At 41.2% G+C, this 27,090-nt stretch overlaps 1 protein-coding gene across 4 annotated transcripts in view; it reads right to left on the reverse strand.

The window, feature by feature from the left end:
• ptprz1a (protein tyrosine phosphatase receptor type Z1a) overlaps window positions 1-27,090 on the reverse strand; it is a 231,950-nt gene that overhangs the window by 48,749 nt on the left and 156,111 nt on the right. For 2 of the 4 annotated variants that reach the window (XM_080190809.1, XM_080190808.1), the window contains exons 11-14: window positions 22,062-22,108; window positions 18,794-19,637; window positions 17,027-17,725; window positions 7,948-8,092 (exon numbers count right to left, since the gene is read on the reverse strand). In XM_080190809.1, coding sequence (XP_080046935.1) covers window positions 7,948-8,092; window positions 17,027-17,725; window positions 18,794-19,637; window positions 22,062-22,108 — 1,735 coding nt within the window. Of the gene's footprint in view, window positions 1-7,947; window positions 8,093-17,026; window positions 19,638-22,061; window positions 22,109-27,090 lie in introns of all 4 variants that reach the window. The other 2 variants (XM_080190807.1, XM_080190810.1) reach the window with 2 other exon arrangements.

The following is a 27,090-nucleotide window of genomic DNA, read 5'->3' on the forward strand; positions in this document are numbered from 1 at the left end:
ATGCACACTCAATATATTATTTTTTATTTATTCATTCATGAGATATGAGCATCACTGGCTGGGCCAACATTTATTGCCTATCTTGCAAAGGCAGTTGTTAGTCACCTTCTTGAACTGCTGCATTCCATGTGGTGTAGGTATACCCATAGTGCTGAATGGGAGAGAGTTTCAGGATTTTGACCCAATGTCAATAAAGAAATGGCGATATATTTGCAAGGCAGGATGATATGGGGCTTGGACCAAAATTTGCAAGTGTCCCTGTGCATCTGCTGTCCTTTGAGGTGGTCAAAGTCATGGGTTTGGAAGGTGCTGTCAGAGGAGCCTTGGTGAGTTGCTACTGTGCATCTTGTAAATGGTACATCCTGCTGCCACTGTGCATCAGTGGTGGAGGGAGTGAATAGTTTAAGTGAGGGATTGGATATAATCAAGCACACTGGATGATGTTGAGTTGCTGAATGTTTTTGGAGCTGCAGTCATTCAGGCAAGTAGAGATCACTCCAACACATTCCTGACTTAGGCCTTGTAGATGGTGGACAGAATTTCCAGCCTCTGGCCTGTTCTTGTGGCCACAATATTTATGTGGCTGATCCAGTTAAGTTTCTAGTCAATGGTAATTCCCAGGATGTTGATAGTGGGTTTCAGTGATGGTTGGATTCTCTTTTGTTGGAGTTGGGCATTGCCTGTGACTATTACCTGCCACTTAACAGCCCAAGCCTAAACATTGTCCAAGTCTCGCTACAAAGGGACACAAGCTCCCATTGCCACCCTCAGTTCTTCTTCTAGCTGGTGTTCAACATGGAGCAGTACTGATTAATCAGTTGGGAGGAAGTGTGGGCATCAATGGCACCAGCAAAAGGTATCATTTCCTGTGTTTGCCCTGATGCCATGAGACTTCATGGGTCTGGAGACAATGTTGAGGACTCTAAGGGCAACTCATTCCCAACTGAATATCAATGTGCTGCCCGCCACCTCTGGTGGGAAAGAACAGCCCCAGGGATGATGATGGTGATGTGTGTTACATTGCCTGTAAAGTATGATTCTGTGATGATGACTATGGCAGTGCTGTCTGAGACTGCTCTCCCAATTTTGGCAGAAGCCCTCAGTTGGTGCAAAGGAAGACTTTGCAGGGTTTTCAGGGCTGGGTTTGCTATGGTCATTTCCGGTGCCTCGGTCAATGTCAGCCATCCATTAGGTTTCATTCCTTTTAGATTTTGTAGGAGTTTGAAATCATGGAGTAACTTGCAAGACTTTTTAGAGGGACAGTTAAGAGTCAACCACATTGCTATGGGTCTGGAGTCACATAAAGGCCAGACCAAGTAAGGGCAGCAGATTTTTTTCAGGTGGGCTTTTCTTACAATCAACAATGGTTTTGTTGCCACAATAACTGAAAACAGGTTTAAAGTGCAGATTTATTCATTACATTTAAATTGCACCAGCTGCCATGATAGGATTTGAACCAGAGGTCTGAGTTAGCTTGAGCCTCTGGTTACTATTCCAGTGGCATTACTACCATGCTAGGACCATCCTCTACATTAATGTATGACTGACATTAATGCACAAGATGTTAATCATTTCTGTGGTCTATTGCTGTGATGTTCCTTGGACACCCTCTTCATTCAATGTAATTATAATCTAAGCTGAAAATGAGAGCAATGAATTCCCCTTTCTCAATTTAGAAATCAAATGATGCTCCCATTTATTTCACAGTTTGGAGAAGATATCAGAAACCTATGTGTTTTCTCCTTGTCTTCTGATTTAAGTAGCATCCAGCTACACAGTTTTTCGCCCATCCTAAATGATGTTATAGAACAAGGGTCACCGTTAATGACTTGAAGCCACCACACCAATACCCTCTCTACAATTTTGATCAATTATTTTGCCAAAAAGCTATTCAGCTTCTTTTTCCGAATCTACCCACACTATTCATCAGCAATGTCTCTCTACATATGTTCTTCTACACAAATGCCTTGCTTTGTACAAAGTTGTGAAATGTAAATTACCTGTGTAACTTCTCTCTTTTGAAGTTAACATTCTGTTACGCAGTTAGAGTTTGCAAAATAATTTACTTAGGTTCAATTTGTCTACAGCTCTCAGAATCTTGAAGATGTTGATCCATTCTCCTAACCTTTTCTGCTCCCCAATTTAAATGATTTTGAAAAAAAATACATTTCACAAGACATTTGTGTCTGATAGTCGGGCAAGAGATCACAGGTCAAGATTAAATAAAGTTGAATATAAGACTGTTTGTCACAGTGCTCTTGCCTCTAATCAGAAGAGGATGGGTTAAACACTCACTCCAGGAACTTGAGCACATTATCAAGACTGACATTCCAGTGCTGTATTGAAGGAGTGGTTCACTGTTGGATACACTGGGGTGATTTTCCCATTCCCGTAGTAGGCAAGGGGTGGACCATGGCAAGGTCCGTTGACCTTGGGTGAGATTTTCTGGTTTTGGGGTGAGCATGGCCGAAATAATCCCACCCACTGTCTTTGGGTAAGACAAAAAATTTGTGACCCCCATATTGTCTTCTGGGTGAACATAAAAAATTCCACACTGCGACCTGAATATGAGTGGGTATGTTCATCTCGGTATGCTGCTTCAATATCTGTACATTAAAAGTATATTGATGAAAACAGATTAGGAACATTGGAAGTAAGAGCAGAATGCCAATCAGACCCTTAAGCCTGCTTTGCCATTCAATTAGATCTGTGTCCCAGCTCCATTTATTTGCTTTGGTTCAGTAATGCTTACTACCCATAACTTGCAAAAATCTGCTGCCTGTGAGACCTTACTCTGCACAAATTGGTTGCTGCAGTTCTGGCATTTTAACACTTCAAAAATAATTAATTAGCTATGAATTGCTTTGGGGCATCTTAAGATTGTGGAAAATATTATACAGAAGAGCAAGTTCTTTCCATTTCACACAAAGAATGATCAACACTTGATATAGACTTCTGATTAATGAGGTCAAATTTCAACTCAACGGCCTCATGAGTTTCTTAAGTTCGAGATTTCATGTTTTGGCCACAGCCAGTTAACAAATGCTTTTTGAAATCACCTGTGAATGTTGCAGCTCGAATTTTAAAGTTAAGCTTCTAGATTTTTAGAGTAAACAGGTTCTCTCTATCTACCCTATTGACTGCTTTAAATGTTGTAAGTGTATTAAGATGTTATTAAACTGGAGAGAGTGCAGAAGACATTTACAAGGATGTTGCCAGGAATCAAGGGACAGAGTTCTTGGGAGAGACTGGACAGACTGGGACTTTTTTTGGAGCGTAGGAGACTGAGGGGTGATCTTATAGGGGTGTATAAGATCATGAGAGGCATGGATAGGTGAATGCATTCAGTCTTTTCCCCAGGGTTAGGGAATCGAGAACCAGAGGGCACAGGTTTAAGTTAAGAGGGGAGAGAATTAATGGGAACCTGAGGAGCAATTTTTTTATGATGTGGAGATGCCGGTGTTGGACTGGGGTAAATACAGTAAGAAGTCTCACAACACCAGGTTAAAGTCCAACAGGTTTATTTGGTAGCAAAAGCCACTAACTTTCGGGCCTCTGACCATTCGTCAGGTAAGTGGAGAGTTCTGATCACAAACAGAGATGTAAGGGCACATATTCAGTTTACAGAATACTGATTAGAATACAAGTTTTTTCAGCTAATCAAGTCTTAAAGGTGCAGACAAATGTGAGTGGAGATAGCATTAGGCACATGTTAAAGTGATATGTATTGTCTCCAGACAGGACAGTAAGTGAGATTTTGTAAGCCCAGGCTTGGGGGTTACAAATAGTGTGACTTGAACCCAAGATCCCAGTAGAGGCCGTCTTCATGTGTGTGGAACTTGGCTATCAGTTTCTGCTCAGTGACTCTGTGCTGTCATGTGTCACGGAGGCAGCCTTGGAGAATACTTACCTGAAGATCAAAGGCCGAATGCCTGTGACTGCTGAAGTGTTTGCCAGCAGAAAAAGAACAGTCTTGCCTGGTGATTGCTGAGCAGTGTTCATTCATCCATTGTCGTAGTGTCTGCATGGTCTCCCCAATGTACCATGCTTCGGGACATCCTTTCCTGCAGCGTATCAGGTAGACAACGTTGGCCAAGTTGCAAGAGCATGTTCCATGTACCTGGTGGATGGTGTTCTCACATGAGATGTTGACATCCATGTCGATGATCTGGCATGTCTTGTAGAGGTTGCTGTGGCAGGGTTGTGTGGTGTTGCGGTCACTGTTCTCCTGAAGGCTGGGTTGTTTGCTGTGGACAATGGTCTGTTTGAGGTTATGTAAATGTTTGAAGGCAAGAAGTGGGGGCATGGGGATGGCCTTGGTGAGATGTTCGTCATTAACGACATGTTGAAGACTCCGCAAAAGATGTCGTAGCTTCTCCGCTCTGGGGAAGTACTGGACGACGAATGGTACTCTGTCCATCGTGTCCCATGTTTGTCTTCTGAGGAGGTTGGTGTGATTTTTGGCTGTGACGCATCAGAACTGTTGATCGATGAGTTGAGAGCCATATCCTGTTCTTATGAGGGCAGCTTTCAGCATCTGGAGGCGTCTGTTGTGATCCTCCTCATCTGAGCAGATCCTTTGTATACACAAGACTTGTCTGTAGGGGATGGCTTCTTTAACATGTTTTAGGGTGGAAGCTGGAGAAGTGGAGCATCATGAGGTTATCCATGGGCTTGTGGTACAGTGAGGTGCTGAGGTGACCGTCCTTAATGGAGATGCCTGTGTCCAAGAATGCAATCAATTCCGGAGAGTAGTCCACGGTGAGTCCAATGGTGGGATGGAAATTGTTGATGTCATTATATAGTTGTTTCAGTGATTGTTCACCATGAGTCCAAAGAAAGAAAATATCATCGATGTATCTAGCGTATAGCATCGGTTGAAGATCCGGTGCGGTGAAGAAGTCTTGTTCGAGCAAGACATGCCGGATCATCGACACGGATGCTATCATCTCACATGAGAACACCCTCCACCAGGTACACAGTACATACCCTTGCAACTCGGCCAACCTGATACGCTGCAGGAAAGGATGTCCCAAGGCATGGTACACTGGGGAGACCATGCAGACGCTACGATAATGGATGAATGAACACTGCTCAACAATCACCAGGCAAGACTGTTCTCTCCCTGTTGGGGAACACTTCATCAGTCACGGGCATTCAGCCTCTGATCTCCGGGTAAGCATTCTCCAAGGCAGCCTTCACGACACGCAACAGTGCAGAGTCACTGAGCAGAGACTGATAGCCAAGTTCAACACACATGAGGACGGCCTCAACCGGGATCTTGGGTTCATGTCACACTATCTGTAACTCTCATGACTTGCCTGGGCTTGCAAAATCTCACTAACTGTCCTGTCTGGAGACAATACACATCTCTTTAACCCATGCTTAATGATATCTCCACACATTGTCTGCACATTTAAGACTTGATTAGCTCATATTCTAAATCAATATTCTGTAAACTGAGTGTGTGTCTTTACATCCCCTGTTTGTGATCAGAACTCTCCACTTACCTGACGAAGAGTCAGAGGGCCAAAAACTAATGGCATTTGCTACCAAATGAACCTGTTGGACTTTAACCCGATGTTGTGAGACTTCTTACTGTGAGCAACTTTTTTTTTTTACACAGAGGGTGGTACATATGTGGAATGAGCTGCTGGAGGGAGTGATTGGGGCAGAGACATTGACAACATTTAAAAGGACAGATATATGGATAGGAAAGGTTTAGAGGGATATGGGCCAAATGGAGTTAGCTTAGACGTGTTTTTGGTAGGTATGGACCAGTTTGGGCTGAAAGGCCTGTCTCTGTGCCATACATTCTATGATACAGGTCATTCTTAACCTTCTTAATCTTCTGAATAGACTGGGCCTGTACTTGTTAGAGTTTAGAAGGCTGAAGGGGGATCTTATGGAGACATAAGATAATGAAGGGGCTAGATAGGGTGGAGGTAGAGAGATTCTTTCCATTTAGAAAGGAAACCAGAACTAGAGGGCACAGCCTCAAAATAAGAGGGGAGCAGTTTAGAACAGAGCTGAGGAGGAACTTCTTCTCTCAGGAGGGTGGTGAATCTCTAGAATTCTCTGCCCATTTGAAGTGGTGGAGGCTTGAATGTATTTAAGTCACAGGTGGATAGATTTCTGATAGACAAGGGAATTAAGGATTATGGGGAGCAGGCGGGAAAGTGGAACTGATCCACTTCAGATCAGCCATGATCTTATTGAATGGTGGGGCAGGCTCGAAGGACTAGATGGCCTACTCCTGCTCCTATTTCTTATGTTCTTATGTTCTGTATTCCAGACACTATTTGTTTATTTATCTCTGCTGTCTGTGAGACCTTACTCTGCACAAATTGGTTGCTGCAGTTCTTCAAAAATAATTCATTGGCTTTAATTATTTTGGGACATCTTAAGATTGTGGAAAATATTACACAGACTAGCAAGTTCTTTCTATTTCATACAAAAATGATCAACACTTGATATCGACTTCTGATTAATGAGGCCAATTTAATCATGCAGCACTAAGTATTCTGGATGTGAGCGCTAAATGTTGTACATTCACATTGTTCCTAGTGTAAGGCCACCATAAAGGACTGATCACTTGATGTCTCTTTGACATCAGCCGTTTGCATGGCCAAATGGGTAGTCTATCCCAACATCTGCAGAGTAAACACCTTTCCAATAAAGCTCTTGTTTGTTTGTACCTTTGTGGTCTGAAAGCCTATCCTTTAAAAATACCACAACAAATGTGTTACATTTCCCTTCATTTGTATCCCTCTGCTGATTCTGTGTACGTCACCAGCCTCTCTAGTCTCTCCTCATAGCTCAAGTATCTAATCTCCTGTATCAGTTTAACTACCTTCGTTTGTAGTGTCTCCATGACCTAAAACCATACCTGCAATTCTAGATAAGACTAAACCAATTGTAACCTCTTGGAACTTATCCCTTACTACCTTACAAAGGCCAGAAACCTTTAGCAATATCAATATGATATTTGAAGTGAGTTGACTGGAAACATTGTGGTTTCCAATTTAAAACATCCATGGCTAAAATTAATTCAGTATTGCTGTCTATTAAAGCAATTTTGGAGAAGCATTAAAGGAACTTGGGATTGTGTAGAATAAAAATTAAATCTTTGTAGGCCCTACACATCTTGTGCAAATACATTGCTTGAGTTTTCTGATCCACCCAATGAACTTAGTGAAGTGAATGAACTACATTTGCAATAAGCATGCTTGTCTCAACAGTGAAACTGATCATGAGATTGATTTAATCTTAATTAGTCTTGACATCCAATTTTAAATAATGCTGCAGTGCAAATAGCAAATCTAACAGAAAATTATTTTGTAGCAGATTATATACAAAGTATTAAGAGCCGAATGCCTTATATTAAGCAACAAAATTCACAACGCATACGTACATTTCCGTAATGATGTGGAAATGCTGGGTGTTGGACTATGGTGGGCACAGTAAGAAGTCTCAACACACAAGGTTAAAGAAGTCCAACAAGTTCATTTGGAATCACAAGCTTTCAGACTGCTGCTCCTTCATCAGCTGAGACTCACCTGATGAAGGAGCAGCGTTCTGAAAGCTTGTGATTCCAAATAAACCTGTTGGACTTTAACCTGGTGTTGTGAGACTTCTTACATTTCAGTAAAGCTGTCAACAATTTGGCAATCTACAAATTATATTTTTAAGTTTTACTTTATAAGCATGTTTCCGTTGAATCATACCAGATAATTGAACACGCTAACATTTAATTTTAGAGAACTATTTAAATTTTGAAGAGTTTGAAGGGAATTGTCCATGCACATTTCAAGGAAAAGTTTTAACATTTTCAAGCTGAGCTTTATTTAACCCATCTGGAGTCATTATTTATGATCTTCACCTTACTATGTTTCCCAGCAAATAGTTGTCAGCTAATGGAGTCATCATGACTTCACAAACACTTACCTCCAGTATATAAGGATAGCTACCAGTAACATCAGACATAGGAAGGTGAGAGCTGACACCACCACAAGAGGGATAATTGCCTTTTTTTCTGTCTCTAAACCAACGGCCAAACCTATACGAGATTCATGGCTGCTGTTACTGGCCTCTGTATTTGTAGAAAAAGGAAAAGGATTAAAAAAAGTTTTACTACAAGGAGAAAAAGGCACACTCAAAGGTAATACAATAACAACTTTATTATTCCGTGACTAAATTTGTCTGAAACATAACTTACGTGACATTACTTACCTGTACAACATAAAAAGCGTGGAAATAACTTTCAAGCCAACCAGGAGAGAAGCAGAGGTGAAGGACAGTGGCAAATGCAGAATTAATTATTTAGCAAAAGCATAGTTCCAGCGCCACAAAGCCAGACAACTTACCCCACACATATCAAAGCAGAAGAATCTTGAAGGAAATCTAAGATGCTCGGGTTTTAAATCAAGGTTAGGGTTTCTGAAGAAAATTTCGAACCTATATATAAATAAACTGGCATCGCAACTGGACGGCACCTCAATCTAACAACCTTTGGATTATCAGTGGTCCCTTTGTCTGAAGCAATACGCAAAAATGTTATAACAAATCTGGAGATGTTTCAATTGGCCATGTACTCGGAAAATAAATTATTTAGCTAATACTTAATATTGTTAATCTTTTGCGAGTTGATCAGTGCTGCTCAGAGACAATATAAGACATACTCAATTTCTGTAATTACTATTTTCCTTCATTTGTGAGGTCTTTCTTTAGGTGTTTATATCTTTCTGTTATCTCTCTGGTTCTACAAATGTCACACACATTTATGATGTGGGTATGCCGGCGTTGGACTGGCGTAAACACAGTAAAAAGTCTGACAACACCAGGTTTTAGTCCAACCGATTTATTTGATAATAGACTCGGGGCTAACCCCGAAAGCTTGTGAGTCTATTATCAAATAAATCGGTTACACACATTTATCACAGTGCAGTCTGTAACTCGCTGTGAAACCCTTTCTTTTCTCCTCTATTTTCCTTTTTGTAAAACTTGCCATTTCATTCTATGTTGAGTCCCTCCCAATATGTCCCTTTATTGATCAACAAAATTTCTATGTCGCACCTTTGTAAAGTGTACAGAAAATGGCAGCCAACACGTGGGTGTTGATACCATATTCATGTGGGGCGGGGTGGAAAATGCTTAAAGAGGAGAAAAGAGGCATTGACCAGAATCTTATAGCCGTTCATGCCGGGAGGATTTTCCCATCCTGCTGCAGTGAACAGAGATTTGGCTGAGCGTCAGATTCTCTGACTCGCTGTAGTTGATGCGTGATGCGAATAGCTGGTAAGATCATGCTCAGTAAGATCACGTCCATTGGATCTAGTGCTCTAATGAAAAGGGAATTTTCATTAGAGAAGTAGATAGAGATATTGGAATGGGTGACCTAGGCTGATATCACTTGGGTAGGGAGAAAGGATCTTGCAACATCTTGTGGATGACAGGGAAGAAGAGTGATAACTTGCATCCTCAATTTAGAAAACTAAGTGAGCTGCAAATTCCACAAGTTGCTGCTAAGGAGGATGTGAAAATCTGAAGTATTGCAGTTGCTGTATTGAATGCCATCTACTGACAACTAATACAAATTATGGAATAGGATGATTACAAAATCCGAGTTAAATGGCTAGGTGAAGCATCCATTATCTTTATAAACCAAATGTTAGCTTTCATATATAGTTATTAATCTAGGCATGATTTACTTTGATTAAGCAATTTTTCACTCCACATGCCCATTGAGCAGGATGTGCTGCACTAATACATTGTTTGGGAATGCCATGGGAACAAAAATGCCTGGTTTATGAAGAAAATTATCCATTTTTCACATAAAATCTCCAATATGTTTGGCACTCAACTTCAGTAATTATTTTTAATATTCCAACCAGATGTCATTTATCACAGCCTGCTATATTTCAGACTAAATTAATAACCTGTAGTTCAATGGGAAAATTCAATGGAATTTTAAAACCAAGATTTATCCATAAGTAACTGCATTCTCATAGTGCAAGAAATGCTGAGAATGGTATTTTTGATTTTGAGGGGCTGGGATTGGAGAGAAGACTAGGTTTTTGTATAACACAATTTACAGAGGCAGTTGGTCAGTTAATTCACCAACTACCTCCACTGAAGTGGGATATTGGTGGGCCAGGAGTGGGAAACAGGAACTGTGCAGATTAGACCAGCTAAGAAGTCTGAACCAGGCAGATCCATTTGGACAACCTAGGTACCCCTAGGTTGTCCAAATGGAGAGGAAAGTTACCCCTTTGAACCGCTTCTAAAAACATCTTTTGGAGAGGTAAGGCACCCTTTGGAACTTTCAAAGGAGGCATTATTGTACACAACAAGTGCATTAACTCATTGGAATTGTCAAAGCTGTCAAGGAACTGTCAAAGAACTGTCAAAGGTGAGTTGGCATGGAAATGGTAGGGGAAAATAGACTGGTAGTGGGGTTATTAAGGAACATGGGATATGGAGGCAGAGGGAACTTGGGGTGGTTGAATGGAGGAGAATGTGTTGGCATGGGGGTATGAGGTGCTATGGCCGAGTGTGAGCAGACCTTGCTCACACTCTTGCTGGCATAGGTTGACATGAATAGGTTGAAGGGGTTGAGGAGTGAGGCATGGAGAGCTGGTTTTTGTTTTAATCAAATATAACTTACACAAAGTGCCAGAGCACAGAGCCAGATCTTCTACCCAGCCAGCCTCCACTCCTGGCAGTCTTTGGTCTTATTCCGCGGAAGGTGGGCTAGAGTCCCAATCCAGCACTCCATCCCCAGAATAAAAATTCCAAGTATGGGTGGCCATTTTCCCTATCTCAGCACACCCAACCCAGGGGTGAAAATCTGGGCCTAAAGATTCTAGGAGGCTGTACAGGAATTTGGGTGGTGGAAAAATAGGTTGCTGCAAAATACCAAATCATTGCAAGGTCTGGAGTGTTACAACCTAAAAAACATAAAATCACTTAACAATACAATTGTAACAGGCTAACCGCCTCAAATCATTATAAAGTTTGGGTAATGAAAGTCATTGATGGTGGTGTTTATGACAGTTTTTTGTGCAAATAACTTCTAATTCAGAATGGCAAAGCTCATTTAAACATTGGTGGGACCAGTTAAGCAGCAATTCATATTGAGAGATACCCAGTTCACGAACTTTACTTATTCATTTTTTTCTTTTTAAATTATTCTTACTCTACAACATTAATGCGCAAGCATCTTGTTACATAGAAAATAGGAACCATCTGCACCTTTGAAAGCTAAATCTGAAATGATACCGTATCCTTTCCTTATACATACAGGTAAATAGACAAAGACAAAAAATAAATTTGTTTTACATCTTATGTGTGATGATGGAGATGAACCACAAAACATCCACTTTAATCAGACATTGTGGGATGTTGGAAAACCAAGTGCTGTCTTCAGTTTCAAATTAATCAAAGACAACAAATTGCTATAACTCCTTAAAGATATGTGGAATGTAATGATTCTGCAGCATGATAACAAAAAAAAAAATTTATCAACAAGACATCACTTTATAAAGCTGGGCAACTTGCTTTTCTCAGTACCAACTTTAAACCTAGGGTCAGATTTTGCTGCAGCAGTATCTCCATGTAGTAATAGTCACAACTCCACGTTTAGGTTTTAAGTTGCCAGATGTGTGATCCGATCATGAAGCAGCAGAGGCAATACAGCATCTGCACACTCCACTCCCGAGTGAACAAAACAATGCATCACCTTAATAAATGGGATTAACGGATTGAAATATAAACAGTGGAAAGACTGAGAAGGAGGGCAAATTGAAGGACATAAATTCAATTTCAGATCAGGTGTAGAACAAGAAATGAAAAGGAGGGGAAAGAAAGGTTGGATTAAAAGAGATGAGAGGGAAAAAGGCAAAAAAAGGAGAAGCAGAAAAAAGTTACATTTTTAAAATTGCTTAAACAATTCAAAGCTTCAAGGGATGAGAAAGTTCATTTTAATAATTGATTTTCTAGCCAAGAGAGGTCAATGTGTAATCATTAACAATTAACATGCTATTAAATGATTACTTACACTGATGGTTACTAGATTCTATTTTTTTGCAGTGAATTGAATGGACAATTAATGAGTAAAATGTAGCAGCTTTATGAAACTCAGGGATATTAGATACGAGATATCATCTTATTGAGGCTATTTGTGGAGCAACACAAATCATCCAGCATCTTGTGGCGATTCACAAATTAGCTCTTGCTAATTGTATGTTGCTGCACAATAATGGTAAGCATTGTTAACACAATATTATTTTTTCAGCAAAATCCAGGCCATAGTACTATAAAGTGATCTGTTTCGTAAAATTGCTCACATAAAATGTGTTGGTAGGAAAGTGCTGCCCTCTGGAGGAATTTTCAATTACACTTTATTTTGTTGGGTATTCTCAGATTTTTTCAACTTCTTGAAGTAGCTGCCAGTGAAACGGGCTTGATAAGATAGTTACACAAAGTTGGGATTGCAGATTCATTGATGCAGCCAGGATCTTGCCCAATGTTCAGCAATGCCAAATGTACGTTTTCTGTTATGTTAATTGCAGGAACGGTTTATCTTTGCCAATGCCAGCACGCAATCCAGCTTAACAAGGATAATGGTGTCTCTGCAGGTAACATACTATCTATTTACATTTAAATGCACTGCTTCCAACAGTACATTTACCACCTGAGGCATCATAAAGGCATACAAGAATGGACCAATGACAATTTCTTGAATAGACAGAACATTGATGAAAAAACCTTGGCAACAATTTACGACCATAGCCATTACAGAGACCTTTTGCCCCAGTAAACTTAATCCCTCACAGACCATGAACGTCATGGTCTGGCAAACACTCAATTAAACTCCTCTTGCAAACACCAAATTAAATTCCTGAGGAACATTGCAGTAATTAAATAAAAGGAATTAAATAAAATCTAACAAGATCCTATTGCTGAATCTCCACAATTTGACCAAGCTCATTTATATGGTTGACGTTCCCTTAGACATGGCAGAGCATGCACCACGAAGCACTTGATTATCTTCTGCATGCTTATTCCTATAATTTTCAATCGAATTTCTACCTAGCAATGTAGAGTCCCTCTTGAAGGAATAAATCAACAGAGTGTTACTGATTTTATTTTAATGTTTTCAGTGCATCTTGAAGTGACTGTAATGAGGAATATAGAAGGCACTGCACAAATAAATTATCTTAGTAAAATTTAGTCAAAGACACAATGCAAAATAACACAGGTAAAGGCTTACTTGTATTTCAAAATTATGTATTCATGAGTGTTGCTAACCCAATTACTGCATGACGCGATGAACAGGAATCATTAGAAAATATTAAATGCAAATAATGATTGGCATTAATATTGTTGAAACTGAGGTAATCACATAAGGCATTTTTAAAAATGTGAAAAATTGGAGAAGGTATCATGATGTTGATACAATCTAATAAGCCCCAACATGGATTGTGCTGTAATTTTAATTGCATTTGCTCCTTTTAAAGCTTCATCATAAGAAGTTGAGCTTTAAGTGAATCTGTCACACGATGGCATAGTGGTCAGCTCTGCTGCCTCATTGCTAAAGACCTGGGTTCAATTCTGGCCTCAGGTGTCTGTATGGATTTTGTACACACTCTCCATGTCTGTGTGGGTTTCCTTCAATTGTTCCAGCTTCCTCTCAGTCCAAAGATGCGCAAGCTAGGTTGATTGGCCATGCTCAATTGCCACTTAGGGTCAGGATGATAAGCAGGGTAAAAATGTGGGGTTACGGGAATCGGGCCTTGGTGGGATTGTTGTTGGTGCAGGCTTGATGGGCCAAAGGCCTCTATTTGCCATGTATCGATTCTATGAAATACCCTGCAGGCAGATCCATTTGAGTTGTTGGCATATTGGTCAAATAATCTAATCCTGACAAATCCACATATTACATTTAGAGACCCCTATGGGAGATGTGAATGGGAAGATCCCAGCTGGAGAAAGGATTTCTCATCACTGTGCTGAACAGGTGAACGGGAGAGCTCACTTGTCCCACCCACTAGGCTTAGCCAAATTGTATGTTAAGTAGCACTGCTATGTTATTGTTTCAGATACAACAGGATCATGGACATTCTGAAGCAGGCAATTGATCTCCACCATTTTGTAGTGGGACTACCAAAATACCAATCTTCCTTCAAATGAAGTGTTCTTTAGTGGATTAAGGTAGAACATTTGCATTGTGTGGTACTGTTCAGGATTATACACTGAAGGATGCTGCAAGGGTTAACCTGTCCTTCTGTCATTGAGTATCACTGTGAATCTTTGTGGATCGTGGATGTTCCCTAATAAATAATACATGGTCATTTTCATTATATTTTCTCCTCTACTTTAATATGCTGATGACTTCCATGATGTACCTCTGAAAGCAGGATATGGAAGAAATCTGCGGAGAGACAAAAAGTATTTTCATCAATTGATTTTGGACTATCCACTAACAGCAGCAACTTAGCATTAAAATTACTCCAGGTGACAATGATGAACTATTTATTTAATCAAACACAGTGAATAAACATGGCCTTAGGATACGATACATATGATCTCCAAATGTTAACTGAATATTTTTGGCACTCTTATTATTCATGATTTTACACATATTTTTATGACGTAATTTTAAAAATTCTGATCAGAAAATGCTCAACAGAACACTTACCAAAATGTGAGGTAATTCCAATGTCCAATTTGCCTGGAAAATATATTGCTTCACAGTTGCTTTCTTTGGCTGAATATCTCCTGCAAATCCATGTGACCATGTTTGTCCCTGAATACCACACTTATGACAGTGTGCTATCTTACTGTTGGACATGTATCTGAAGTTAACTATGTCCACTTGGTTAAAGTTGCATGTTGAGAGGAATGTTGCTCAGATCAGAGAATTACACTCAGATGTCAATGCTCACAATTTTCTTGCACAAAGTAAAATTAATGACTAAAAGAATATCAGGAGTGCTGTGATACAAACACACCAACCTCTGTCCTCAATTCTCTGATTTATACTCATTATAAGTGAGGTTCTGGGATGGGAAATCTTGTTTCACTAAACAATAGTGAGCCACTGGCCTTCTATGACGAATGGTAGGATCCTCCTTCCATACAAATATATTAAACTTGATGTATAGTTTAATCGTTAAAAAGAGCTTTGCTTCCTCTGTCTGGAGTTTTTCTTTGCTACCATTTTATATGTCTAACAGTTGGGCCTGTTATTCGCCCATTTATGTTACACAGTTTGGCCCAATTGCTAGAGTTGTAAATTTGACAACAGTGAACAAATATGTTAACTTGCCAACAATGTTAGGTTAAAATTATTGTGGGCCAGAATACACAGCATGAATGGGTAACTGACAGGAGTATTAGAAAACTTCTTTAATGGTCCTTCTACCCAACAGTTCAAATCAGAGCTCTGACATTCTCTGGTATTTTTCTCTTTTGCTGCTCAGCACATTTTAACTGTGTCAAAATTCACTTCAAAATGATGTATCAAGCACCAATCACATAATGGCAATTCCTCTTGCAGGAACAAGAAATTTGGTATTACATTTCCATAGGAAACTAAAATATATTAATCAACACATTAATTGTAAGAAAATAGGTTTGCACATCTACTGTTGTGTTGGTAACAGGTTCACACTGCAAAATTCCAGTGAGACCGCTTAACTTGGAGAGGAATATAGAACCACACAGATATTATTGGCTTGCATTTCTACGAGGATTCAGTTAACAACAAAGATATATTGGGTGATAAGTATCCCAGAAGTGTTATGTTCCGAAACCACCTGGATAAGCAAGTGTAGTTGATAGGCCCAGTTTATTTACATTTTTATCAAATTCTGTTAATTTCCATGCAATGCCATTGCCATGCATGAAGGCAGGCACCAAAAGCAGCGCGGACTGGACTAAGTTAAGGCATGATGCGGAGAAATGCCAACAGTGCAAGCTCAATTCCTGTACTGGCTGAGGTTATTTATTAAAACCTTGCCTTCTCAATCTTTCCTCTCAGCTGAGTTGTGGTGATCCTCAGGTTAAATCACAACCAGTCAGCTTTCTCCCAAAGGGAAGAGCAGTCTCTGGAACTGTGGTGACAGTCTGTTTTTTTCATTACTGCGACCACTGAATTTATGTAGCAATGCTATTTGCTTTTTGTTTCATTGTTTGTGTATTAAAGGCTATTTTATTTTTAACGGATTACATTCCTCTAAAAAAGATAATTAATCAAAGGTGATTATTAACAATGAGCTGTAAAGTCAGGGAATTAAGTGAAATAGCATATTGCAAAAACCTGTACAATTAAGTTGTTACTGTCACAACTTTTTTTAAAAAGAGAACACTTACAAGTCAGACACTGTCATTTCCCAGATCCACTGATATATTCCTCTCCCATCTTTCACACAAATCAAGCATTTTTTTTGCTCTAATTTGCCAGCAGATTTTAACTATAATTGTAGTCATTTTACAAGGTCAACTATATTACTCAATTGGGATGTTTCACACTTCTCAAATTACCAAAGACGCTAACCCAGTGCTATTTTATAATGAAGCTTGGATACTTGCTGAACCTTGATATTGCAATATAAATTATTCACAGTTGCTATAGATTTACACTGTGGGAGATCATTCTGTGCTACTGAGCAAACAATCTCAAAAGCTGAATTTGTTATGAATGAATTGATAACAATGCAGTTAACTATGTAGGAGCATGATGGCAATTCTGCCTTAATTTGGATCACGATCAGAATGCTTGGAAATTTAAACTCTTATGTTTTACTCCACTTAACCCAAGATTTTGCAGAATTTTATAGATGCAGGCCAGTTATATAGCCCCCATCAACTATTATTACCATCACAGAGATACTTAAATGAACGGGGCAACTTAGTACAGAACCCTTTCAGGCATCAGTATAAATCCTGCTCCAGAGGTCTCTGACCGGAACTACATTCACTTCACCCTTGGCTTTGCAAATTGTTTTCATTTATAACTAACCTGCCTCATAAACGTCGAATAAAGTTGTCTCAAGCCCACTAGTTACAGATGGAGCTGAAGGCAGCGACGTCCTTGGTTCTGCTGCTTTACCTGTGCCTGTTGTACTGGCTAATGCTCTATAATTATGCTCGAGGGAACTTAATACCACTGACGTTTCATTAACAGTTAGACTATCAGATGCACTCTGACCAGAACCACTCTCCTCTTCAGTGGTCAGAAAAGTACTAGTGCTAGAATGTGATGGGGACGGTTTCGTAGTTAATACTGTGCTCCAATTGTGTCTTGCTATTATTGTTGGTCTTTTGTGTTTTCCGATGGATACATTTGGTGTCAGTGTTGTTGCCATGTAGTGATTTCTGTCCACATCTGAATCTGATAGATTGAGGTTAAGAGTGGTGATGAATGACTTTTCTTCAGCAGACGCAGGTGATCCTGACATGATTTGGGGATACTCACTAATCTGCTCCTCTGTAGTGCTGAATATCTGCCCATTTATGTGAGTTATTGCCTTTTCCTCAGACTTGGGGTAAAACGTTGCCGGAACATTACCCTCTGTCTCAGACAAATCAACTTCTGAACCAGAAGACCACAATTCAGTGTCATGACTTTCACTCAGCAAAGTGACAGAGGAAGGCACAGAAGGAGCTGGCAAAGGGGCAGCAGAAATTTGCATAGTTATCTCACTGCTGGGAGCTGTAGCTGCAACAGAAATGTATGCTGCGTCACCATTTGATAAAAACAGGCTACTAGCAACAGAAAACTGGTTACTGGAAACAGCGGAGGCAACAAAAGGGAGTGCATTATCACTGGAAGAAATTAGGGGAACATAAACCACAGTCTCATTTTTCCACAATGTTTCTGTATCATTCAATGATCTTGTACTACTAGAGACACTAACAGTAGGTTGCAGCGATAATTCATTACTGGACAAAGCAGAAGCAGCTGAAGTTGATATTTGACTGTGGGGAAAAACAGGAGCAGCGTACGAAGATATTTTGCTTTCAGAGGAAGTAGGGATCACTTGAAGCAACACATCAGCAACAGTGGGTGCAGAAGTAACATTGAATGTCTCGTCACTGGGAACAACGGGAGGAGTCAGAGGCAACATCAAAGTATTGGAAAGAGCAGGAGTAACATGAAGAAATATCTCATTCTCTTTAGAACTAGGATAAGTTTGAAGAGACATCACACCACTGGGTAAAGGGAGAGCAGATTCAAACAACAGGTCGCCAATAGAGGCTGCAGTGGTGGCATGCAGTACTAGCTCACTGCTAGATGCAGAAGTCACATCGAGTAGTGCCGAAATTTCAGAAGAGGTTTGAAGGTCATAAGGGAGTATCTCACTAGAAAGGGAAACAGGGGTAGTATGGAGAGACACCACATTGCTAGCTAAAGGGAGGGTAGCTTGAAGTAACACACCAACACTGGCAGGTAGAGATGAGCCAGGCAGTCTCTCTTCATCATAGGAAACAACAGAGGTAGCTTGAAGCAACATTTGACTGCTGGGAAAAACATGGGCAGAAGGAGAAAATATCTCACTAACTGGGAAATCAAAGGTCACATGCAGCGACATTGGGTCACTCGATAAAGGATGGGCCATTTGAAGAAGCACTTCATTACTAGCAGAAGCAGAGGATTGATAAAAAGACGCACTGAATAAGGAGGGAGTAGGCTGCAGCAGTACTTCATCATGGGCATAAGCAGAGGTAGCATGAAAGGATACTTCTCTGTTTGAGGGCACAGTGGTAGTTTGAAACACCATCTCACCAGTAGAGTAAGGAGAGGTAGCTTGGATTTCTTTCTCTTTAGGTAAGGTATTTAACCTGTCAATAGAATCTGGAGTAGTGTGTAGATACACCTCTTGATCAGAAGGAGAAATAGTTTCAGCAAATATCTTCTCACTAGATTCAAGTATATTGTCGATGGAAGAGGTTACCACATCTGGATGGATCGTTGATGCAGGAATGACAGAATCAGAGATCACGTTGCGTTCTTGTGATTTAATAGTTTCATTGGTTGATGTAATTTGCTCTGTGCCAGAATCCATCGGAGGTGCAACTAGAGTTGTTTCAGACAAGAAGATAGGAGTTGAATTACTTTTGAGACCATCTTCAGACGTTACAGGCTGGGGAATCTTTCTGGTGTCCATGGTCGCTGCAGTGAATATCCTGTCAGGTTCTGTAGTGGGACTGAATTCTGGGATTTCCTTGGGTGTAACTGGAATTCTCGTCTGCTGGGAAGTGCTGAAAATGTCATTCAATTCCAGGGATCCCATTGCTGAAGAATAGTCAGAGTTTTCTGGAACTGGAGATGCAATGGTTTTGGTCTCAGGGTGCAGGGCAGCACGCATATCCTTGGATGTTGTTTCCAGCACAGTGAAGGAGGATGGATAAATAATAACATCTGGAACGGCAACCTTTGTAGTTACTTCCTCATTCCCCTTAACAAAATACTTTTCATTAGGAACAGCATTTGAGTTCTCATCTTTGTCTTTAATTGTTGTGGACGTCACACTTTCTGCACTCTCCTCATTCCATTTGTGATTAAGGACTCGAGCCGTGTAAGGTTCGAGCAAAATGGGTCCTGTTTGTTCTGGATTACTTTCTTTTGGCTGAAGGAGAAAAAGGAAAAGAATGCAAAGCTGTTCATTCCAGGCTTTTTATCTCTCAAAATTCACATATTCATAAAATCACTTGTGCAGAAGGAGGCCATTTGACCCATCAAGCTTGCACCAACAACAATCCCACCAAGACCCTATCCCTGCAACCCCTTGTATTTACCCTTCTAATCCTTCTCACACTAAGATGCAACTTAGCATGGCTAATCCACCTAACCGGCACATCTTTGGACTGTGGGAGGAAACCGGAGCACCCAGAGGAAACCTGCACAGACACAGGGAGAACGTGCAAACTCCGCACAGTGACCCAAGCCGGGAATCAAATCCATGTCCCTGGCACTGTGAGGCAGCAGTACTACACAATAGCCAGAGTAGCTAAAAATGGCCCTATAACCATTTCACAAGGCTTCTGCTTGGAGATTGCACTGGGAGGTTGAGAGAACCATATGGGAATCCTTCCCAATTATTTTGGTGCTTGAAACACTAGGTTGGAATGGAGGAACAGGGATCTCACCCACTGGCTCTTCAGCCCTCCATTAATTGCCCACTTAAAATACTTAATTGGCAATGGGCCATCGATGGGTCTTCCCTCCATGGACCTAATTGGGTTGGAGGTGGGAAAGTGGTGAATTCCCACCCATCGCCCTCTTGACTGATTAAATGCACCTTTCCACCCCCCCACCCCTCATCATACTCAAAGGCATTAAATTCCATCCACTTATGTCATTTATTTGGTTTTATAAATATATCTTCCCTGCTGAAAGGTACAGGTTAAGTAAATGCCATTCTCTCAATAGCATGTATTTTCAGACTGCAATCCCCACTCCTTGTTGTCCACCATGCCTTTGGTACAGATCAACTAGATCGGTTACACACAGAATATGCTCTACCTGGCTTGACCCATCCTGTCCGCTTTCCAGTTCAGGCCTTTTTCTGAGCTCTAACACTCCAGCAGCGAGAAGATCTCCCACTCCAAATAAGGGGGCAGAGGCTGACTAAAGGGCTCACTGTCCATCCTTTCAGCTCCTCTATTCTATGGTGGGGGCAGGGGGGGGGGCGTTGCAAAGTATCAGGCCTGCTTTTTCTAGGTGCCCATCCAAATGGCATTTGGAGAGGAAAATGAGGGATGAAGCACCTGGGATGTTATTCCCACTTCATGACCACTTGCACCTATTTGCAGCACAAGCAATGGTGCCCAGTGAAATTCCAGAAACCCCATAAGAAGTGCAAATTCCATCTGTTCTTACCTCAGTAACAAGTGGAGATGGGGGTGACATGGTTGCAGTGGCTAGTATTGCTGCCTCACAGGACCTGGGTCCAGGGTTTAATTCTGGCCTTGGGTCACTGTCTGTGTGGAGTTTGCACATTCTCCCTGTGTCTGCATGGGTTTCCTCCAGATGCTCCGATTTCCTCCCACAGTCCAAAGGTATGCAAGTTAGATGCATTGGCCATGCTAAATTGCCCCTTAGTGTTGGGGGACTAGTGGGGTTATAGGGATAGGGCCTTCATGGAATTGTTGCTGGCGCAGGCTCAATGGGCCAAATGGCCTCCTTCTGTACTGTAGAGATTCTTCTTCTTGTAATCAAAGTGCTAAACCAGTGCAAAGCACAGGAATATGTATCCGTTTCCCCTTCAATTTTCATTCTTGTTTAAGTAACAGAATCGCCTCATGAGAGACAAGCACCTTATTTCTCAATGACATAAAGGCTGACCACAATCCTTGGCAGGCTGATGGGTTGTTCCCTTGTAAACTGAAGACACAATATGGAACAGAGGAATGGAATGAACTGAAGAAGAGGGAACCATTTGATGGAAGGAAACAATTTACCCGGGATTTAGCTTTCTGCTGCCTTGAAGCTGGTACCCATAACAAAATACCATGAATGCATTAATCATGAGATTACAATGGACAGTGTCATAATAGATGAGTGGCCACAGTTATTACACACACTGTGCAATGTGATTTCAGAGCAGTGATGAAAGACCAACTCTGCAGAAGTCCATACCAGTGAGAATCTCTTTTGGCATGAACAGTTCCAAAATACTTCAAAACCTGTTCTTCTTTCAGATTAAGATTTATCAAAGAGCAGAATTAAAAAATGTGGAAACTGTCAAATGTTAAAGGTTTCAAAAGAAACACATACCACGTAATAAAAACAGGATGCAGACTGGAAGGAGATAAAAGCAATAACAATACCCCGTTTGTATTGTTATTCCTCAGTTTCTCAAAAAACATTGTCCTAGTGGTCTAAGACATATTTTGGACTCTTTGCAAATGTGCTGCTAAATGAAAATGCCCTCCAACATACACCTGAATTTGTGTATAAAAGTAGCACGTTAAAGCTATGAAAAGGCAGCCAAATATAATTTTTACATAATGAATTTAGATGTTTAATAATGAATTTGAATATTCATTACCTCGGGGTCATCAAACGTGTCATTAAAGTTAAGAAAGGCACCAAAATCTGCAACACAACAAAGAAAAAGCATTAGACTACAAAATAAATTTTTAAATATGGAAATAGTTGACTTCAGAATAAATGGAATTCTTTGCAATATACAATAGGAAAAAACTCCTGCATTTGTTATGTAGTTATTTACATTGGGGTATTGCCATGTGTGATTTGTCGTGAGGCAAGCTTGAATAGTCTCAGCTTGTATCCACTAGAGTTTAGAATAATAAGAGGCAGCTTGAATGAAACACACAAGTTCCTGTGGGGTTTTGACAAGGCGAACAAGGAGAAGGTGTAACTTGTGGGTGAACCACAAGAAACTGTTTATCACAAGAAACCAAGGAACCACAAGATCACTGTTTAAAAATAAGGGGTCACTCTGTCATTTAAGACAGAGATAAGAAGTTTTTTTTCTTTGAGAGGGTCACAAACCTTTGGAAATCCCTCTGCAAAATACGGTGGAAGCAGTCTTTGAATGTTTTCAAGGTAGAGGAGATAGATTCTTGATGAACAAGGAGGTGAAGGGTTATCGGGTAGGCGGGAAATTACAGTCAGATCAGCCAAATCCTATTCAAAGTAAGAGCAAGCTGGCTGAAAGGACCTACTCCTGCTGCTAACTCCGATGTTCATATGTCAATCAAAATGCAAATATTACATTTTTTGTATTGAGCACATTATTGAGAATTTTCACATGGTCCAGGACATGGTGCAGGTGGTCAGGAAGGCGAATGGGATGCTGGCCTTCATAGCGAGGGGGATTGAATATAAATGTAGGGAGGTCTTGCTGCGGCTGTATAAGTCATTGGTGAGGCCGCAGCTGGAGTACTGTGTGCAGTTTTGGGCGCCGTACTTACGCAAGGATATTTTGGCCTTGGAGGGAGTGCAGAGGAGGTTTACTAGGCTGATGCCAGAGTTGAGGGGGTTGAGCTATGAGGAGAGGCTGAATAAATTAGGCTTGTATTTGTTGAGTTTAGAAGAATGAGGGGAGATCTCATTGAGACTTATAAGATGATGAATGGGATGGATAGGATAGAGGTGGAGAGACTCTTCCTGCCCAGAAAGGATAGTAGGACTAGGGGGCACAGCCTCAAGATAAAGGGGGGCGGTTTAGAACGGAGTTGAGGAGGAACTTCTTCACTCAAAGGGCAGTGAATCTCTGGAATTCTCTGCCCGTTGAAGTGGTGGAGGCTACCTCGCTAAATATTTTTAAGACGCGGGTTGATGGGTTTTTGATAAGAGAGGAGATTAAGGGTTATGGGGAGAGGGTGGGAATGTGGAACTGAGCCACGACAGATCAGCCATGATCTTATTGAATGGCGGGGCAGGCTCAAAGAGCTGGATGGCCTACTCCTGCTCCTATTTGTAATGTTCTTATGTCACAGAAAGACACAGAGACAATCTCTGTTCTCAATTAAAGTAGAATCATAGAATTCCTACAGCACAGGAGGCCATTCAGCCCAATGATCACAATCCCACCCAGGTCATATCCCCATAACCCCACACATTTATCCTGCTAATCCCCCTGACACTAGGGTCAATTTAACATGGCCTAATCTGCACATCTTTTGACTATGGGGGGGAAACCAGAGCACCCAGAGAAAGCCCACACAGATATGGGGAGAAAGTGCAAACTCCACACAGACAGTGACCGTAGGCCAGAATTGAACCTGGATCCCTGGAGCTGTGAGTCAGCAGTGCTAACCACAGTGCCTGTGTGCCGCCCAAAACAAGTAACCTTAATCAGAATATTGGCAGAGACACCATACCCACAGGTCAATGACGGGCAATGGGGAGTGGAGAAATAACAACCAGCCTGTTATTTGGTTGTTGAGTGCTAGCTGTTGGAAATTTGACATGTGGATATCAGGTAAGGAAAATGCACAATCTACGAATGGTCACAGGTATGAAATGGAGAAAGTTGCTGCTATCAAATGAGTCTGCATTTGACAGCAGTTTCAGGTGAAGAGGAGTTAAACTGAAAACTGTATAGGCTGAGGGCAACAAGAATGGGAGCAAATAAACCGAGGAACTCATGGCACAAAAGCAGCTACTCAGTGATGTGACTGTGGGGTTGATCTAAACTTCTCATCCTGCCGGTCAATGGGTGGAGCAAGCTGATAATGTTGCAGGATAAGCCAAAAATTGGGTTTGCTCTTGATTTCTTGCCTGGATTTCTGGTGAGATATTTAAATTGATTTTACCGCTGATCTAAATATTGATGGTGAGCCCGGCCCTTTGCAACCTTACTGGTGATGGTCATCACTGGCGAGGATCATGCATAGTCCCCATCAATGGGGGCCTGTTGCGATGGTGTCATTAGTAGGACCAGAGGCTACTGAAGACCTTGGGAAGTCAGGGGCAGTTCTTTCCAGCCTGGCACATTGGCCACCACGCACTTGACAGTGACAAGGCAGCAGGGGCTGAGGGGGCAGGAGAAGCTGCGTATACTGCAACTAGGATTGGGTGGGGTTGGGGGAACACTGCACACTCTGCAACTGGTGATCGACTAAATGGGGTGAGAATCAGTTGCAGAGGCTAGTGATACTGGAGTGGGGGTTGGGGGGGGGGGGGTGAAGTGACCACTCTCTCTATTGCACAGAGCAGAGAAATCCACACATGCACAAATGCACCCTCTGCTATCATCTGCTGGCTTTCCAGAAAGCTTAGGTCCCACCCCTCCCCTTGCTGGCAGGAAACAGATTTATCAAGTTTTTTTGCACAGAGTGGTATGTTGTTGGACTTGTGGCCTCGCTGAAAAACTGGATTTGAAATTCTCCCATTTTCACGCTCGTTCAGGACTTTGGATTTTTTAGTAAGATTGCCCCCTTTGTTTTTGACAGTAGGGTCATGGTGTGGGTACTTCTGAATCTTTATAAATATTACCCATGCTCATTTCAATGCAGAAAAAGTTGAATGACCACCTTAAGATGATAATCTAAAAAAGTGGTGGTGAGGCATTGTCTCACTGAACGCTCATTTCCAAAAAAGTGTGGAATAGAAAATTTACAATTACCATGAGAAATTGTTTCACATTTTTCTAGTATCTTCTACCTTTCTGTTTTTTAAACTGTTTCAACATGAATATGTATAACATCCTTGGGGGAACCAACTTGGATGACTTAATTTCAAAGGGACCAAATAATGGTCTGGTGAAATGGTAAGACTGAAGCGCTCTGATTTAACAACTGTAGGGGAACATTCTCATGACTTCCTCATGGTGACTCTTGGAATTACTGTTGCTGATACTCGTGAACAATTTAGTGCTAAGTTTTCTTCTTGTTGTGTCTGGGCATAAAAGGATCACACTCAGATGACAAGCACATGCATAAAGGAACTGGCACCATCTTCTGCTATCATTATGCAAAGCTGTCTTTAGCAGCTCATTTGAAATAGGCGAATACCATCAATAAAATATTATACAAAAAAAAAGGTAATAACCTTTGGTCAGATCGCTTCCTGAACAGTAATTTTCAGGTCAGCTCTTCCTGTCACTGACGTAAATGTTGACATGCCATCATTTAAAACAGAAAACAAAAATGGATAGAATGTTAAAATGAGCACAGTGTTAGCACCGATGCCTCAAAGTGCCAAGGACCTGGATTCAATTCTGGTCTCGGGTCACTGTCTGTGTGGAGTTTGAACATTTTCCCTATGTCTGCATGGGTTTCCTCCAGGTGCTCCGGTTTCCTCCCACACTCCATAGATGTTTGGGTTAGGTTGATTGGTCATTCTAAACTGCTCCTTATAGAGTTAGGGGGAATAGCAGGCTAAATGCATAAGGTTATGGAGATAGTTGTCGGTGCAGGCTCAATGGGCCGAATGGCCTCCTTCTGTACCGTAGGGATCCTATGAATTATTAAAGTTTGTAAAAATAATGGTAAGATTCACTCAAAGCTGATAAATTGTGGGCAATGAATGCTGGCCAAGCCAGCAACACCCTCATCCCATGAACAAACAGATATTTGTTGCTTGGTAACAGACTTGTGGAAAACAAGGACAACTTGTATTTATATAACAGCTTTAAATGTTATAGAATGTTCCAAGCGGCTTCAGAGGACCATTCTCAAAGAAAAAGGCACAAAAATGAATAGAGCAAATTATCAAAAGCTTGGTCAAAGTAGGTTGTAAGTGTCTTGAAAGGAGATAAGAGAGGAAAAGAGGCAGAGAGGATTAGAGAGGGAACTGGGGAGATTAGGGCCCAGATAGCTGAAGGGACAACTAGAGCAATGGTAGAGTGATTACAAACTGGGGTGCTCAAGAGGCCAGAGAGGTGGGGGAGAAACCTGGAGGAAATCCAAGAAGAACAAGGATGGTAAATTTAAAAGTCAAAGCAATGCCTAGGCAAGTGTCAATGTAGGACAGCGAGCACTCAGGTGATGAGTGATGGGACTTGGTGTGAGTTAGGACTTGCTGACAGTTTTGCATGATCTCTGGTTTACACAGGGTACCACAAGAGAGGCTGGCCAGTACTACATTGTGATAAGTGATCGCTTGGTAGTATAGAACTTGAGTAATGCTGAAAACAGAGACACGTCATTTAAGCTTTTCATCTTGCACTCAGAATCGCTTCAATGCAGGAGGGGCCATTTGGCCCATCGAGTCTGCACTGAATCTCTGACTATGTATCTTACCCAGGCCACCTCCCCCGACCTATATCTGTAGCTCAACACCTTTTAATACGGCTAATCAATCTAGCATACGCATTTTGGGACGCCAAGGGATAATTTTAGAATGGCCAATCTATCTAACTTGCATATCTTTGGACTGTAGGAGGAAACTGGAGCACCCAGAGGAAACCCACACAGACAAGGAGAGAACATGCAAACTCGCCACAGACTGGAATTGGAGCTAACAACTGTGCCACTGTGCTGCCATTATCAGGACAGATCTGCAAGAATACCAATTTTAAAGAAGGAAAATGCAGAAGATGGGCAGTTAATGGTTCTCTGGTGCATTCTCCTTGACAACACCTCCACCAATCAGAGCCCACTTGT

Source organism: Carcharhinus amblyrhynchos, chromosome 6 (assembly GCF_965287045.1).
Source record: "Carcharhinus amblyrhynchos chromosome 6, sCarAmb.v2.hapA, whole genome shotgun sequence".
In the NCBI taxonomy this organism is placed as follows: Eukaryota; Metazoa; Chordata; class Chondrichthyes; order Carcharhiniformes; family Carcharhinidae; genus Carcharhinus; species Carcharhinus amblyrhynchos.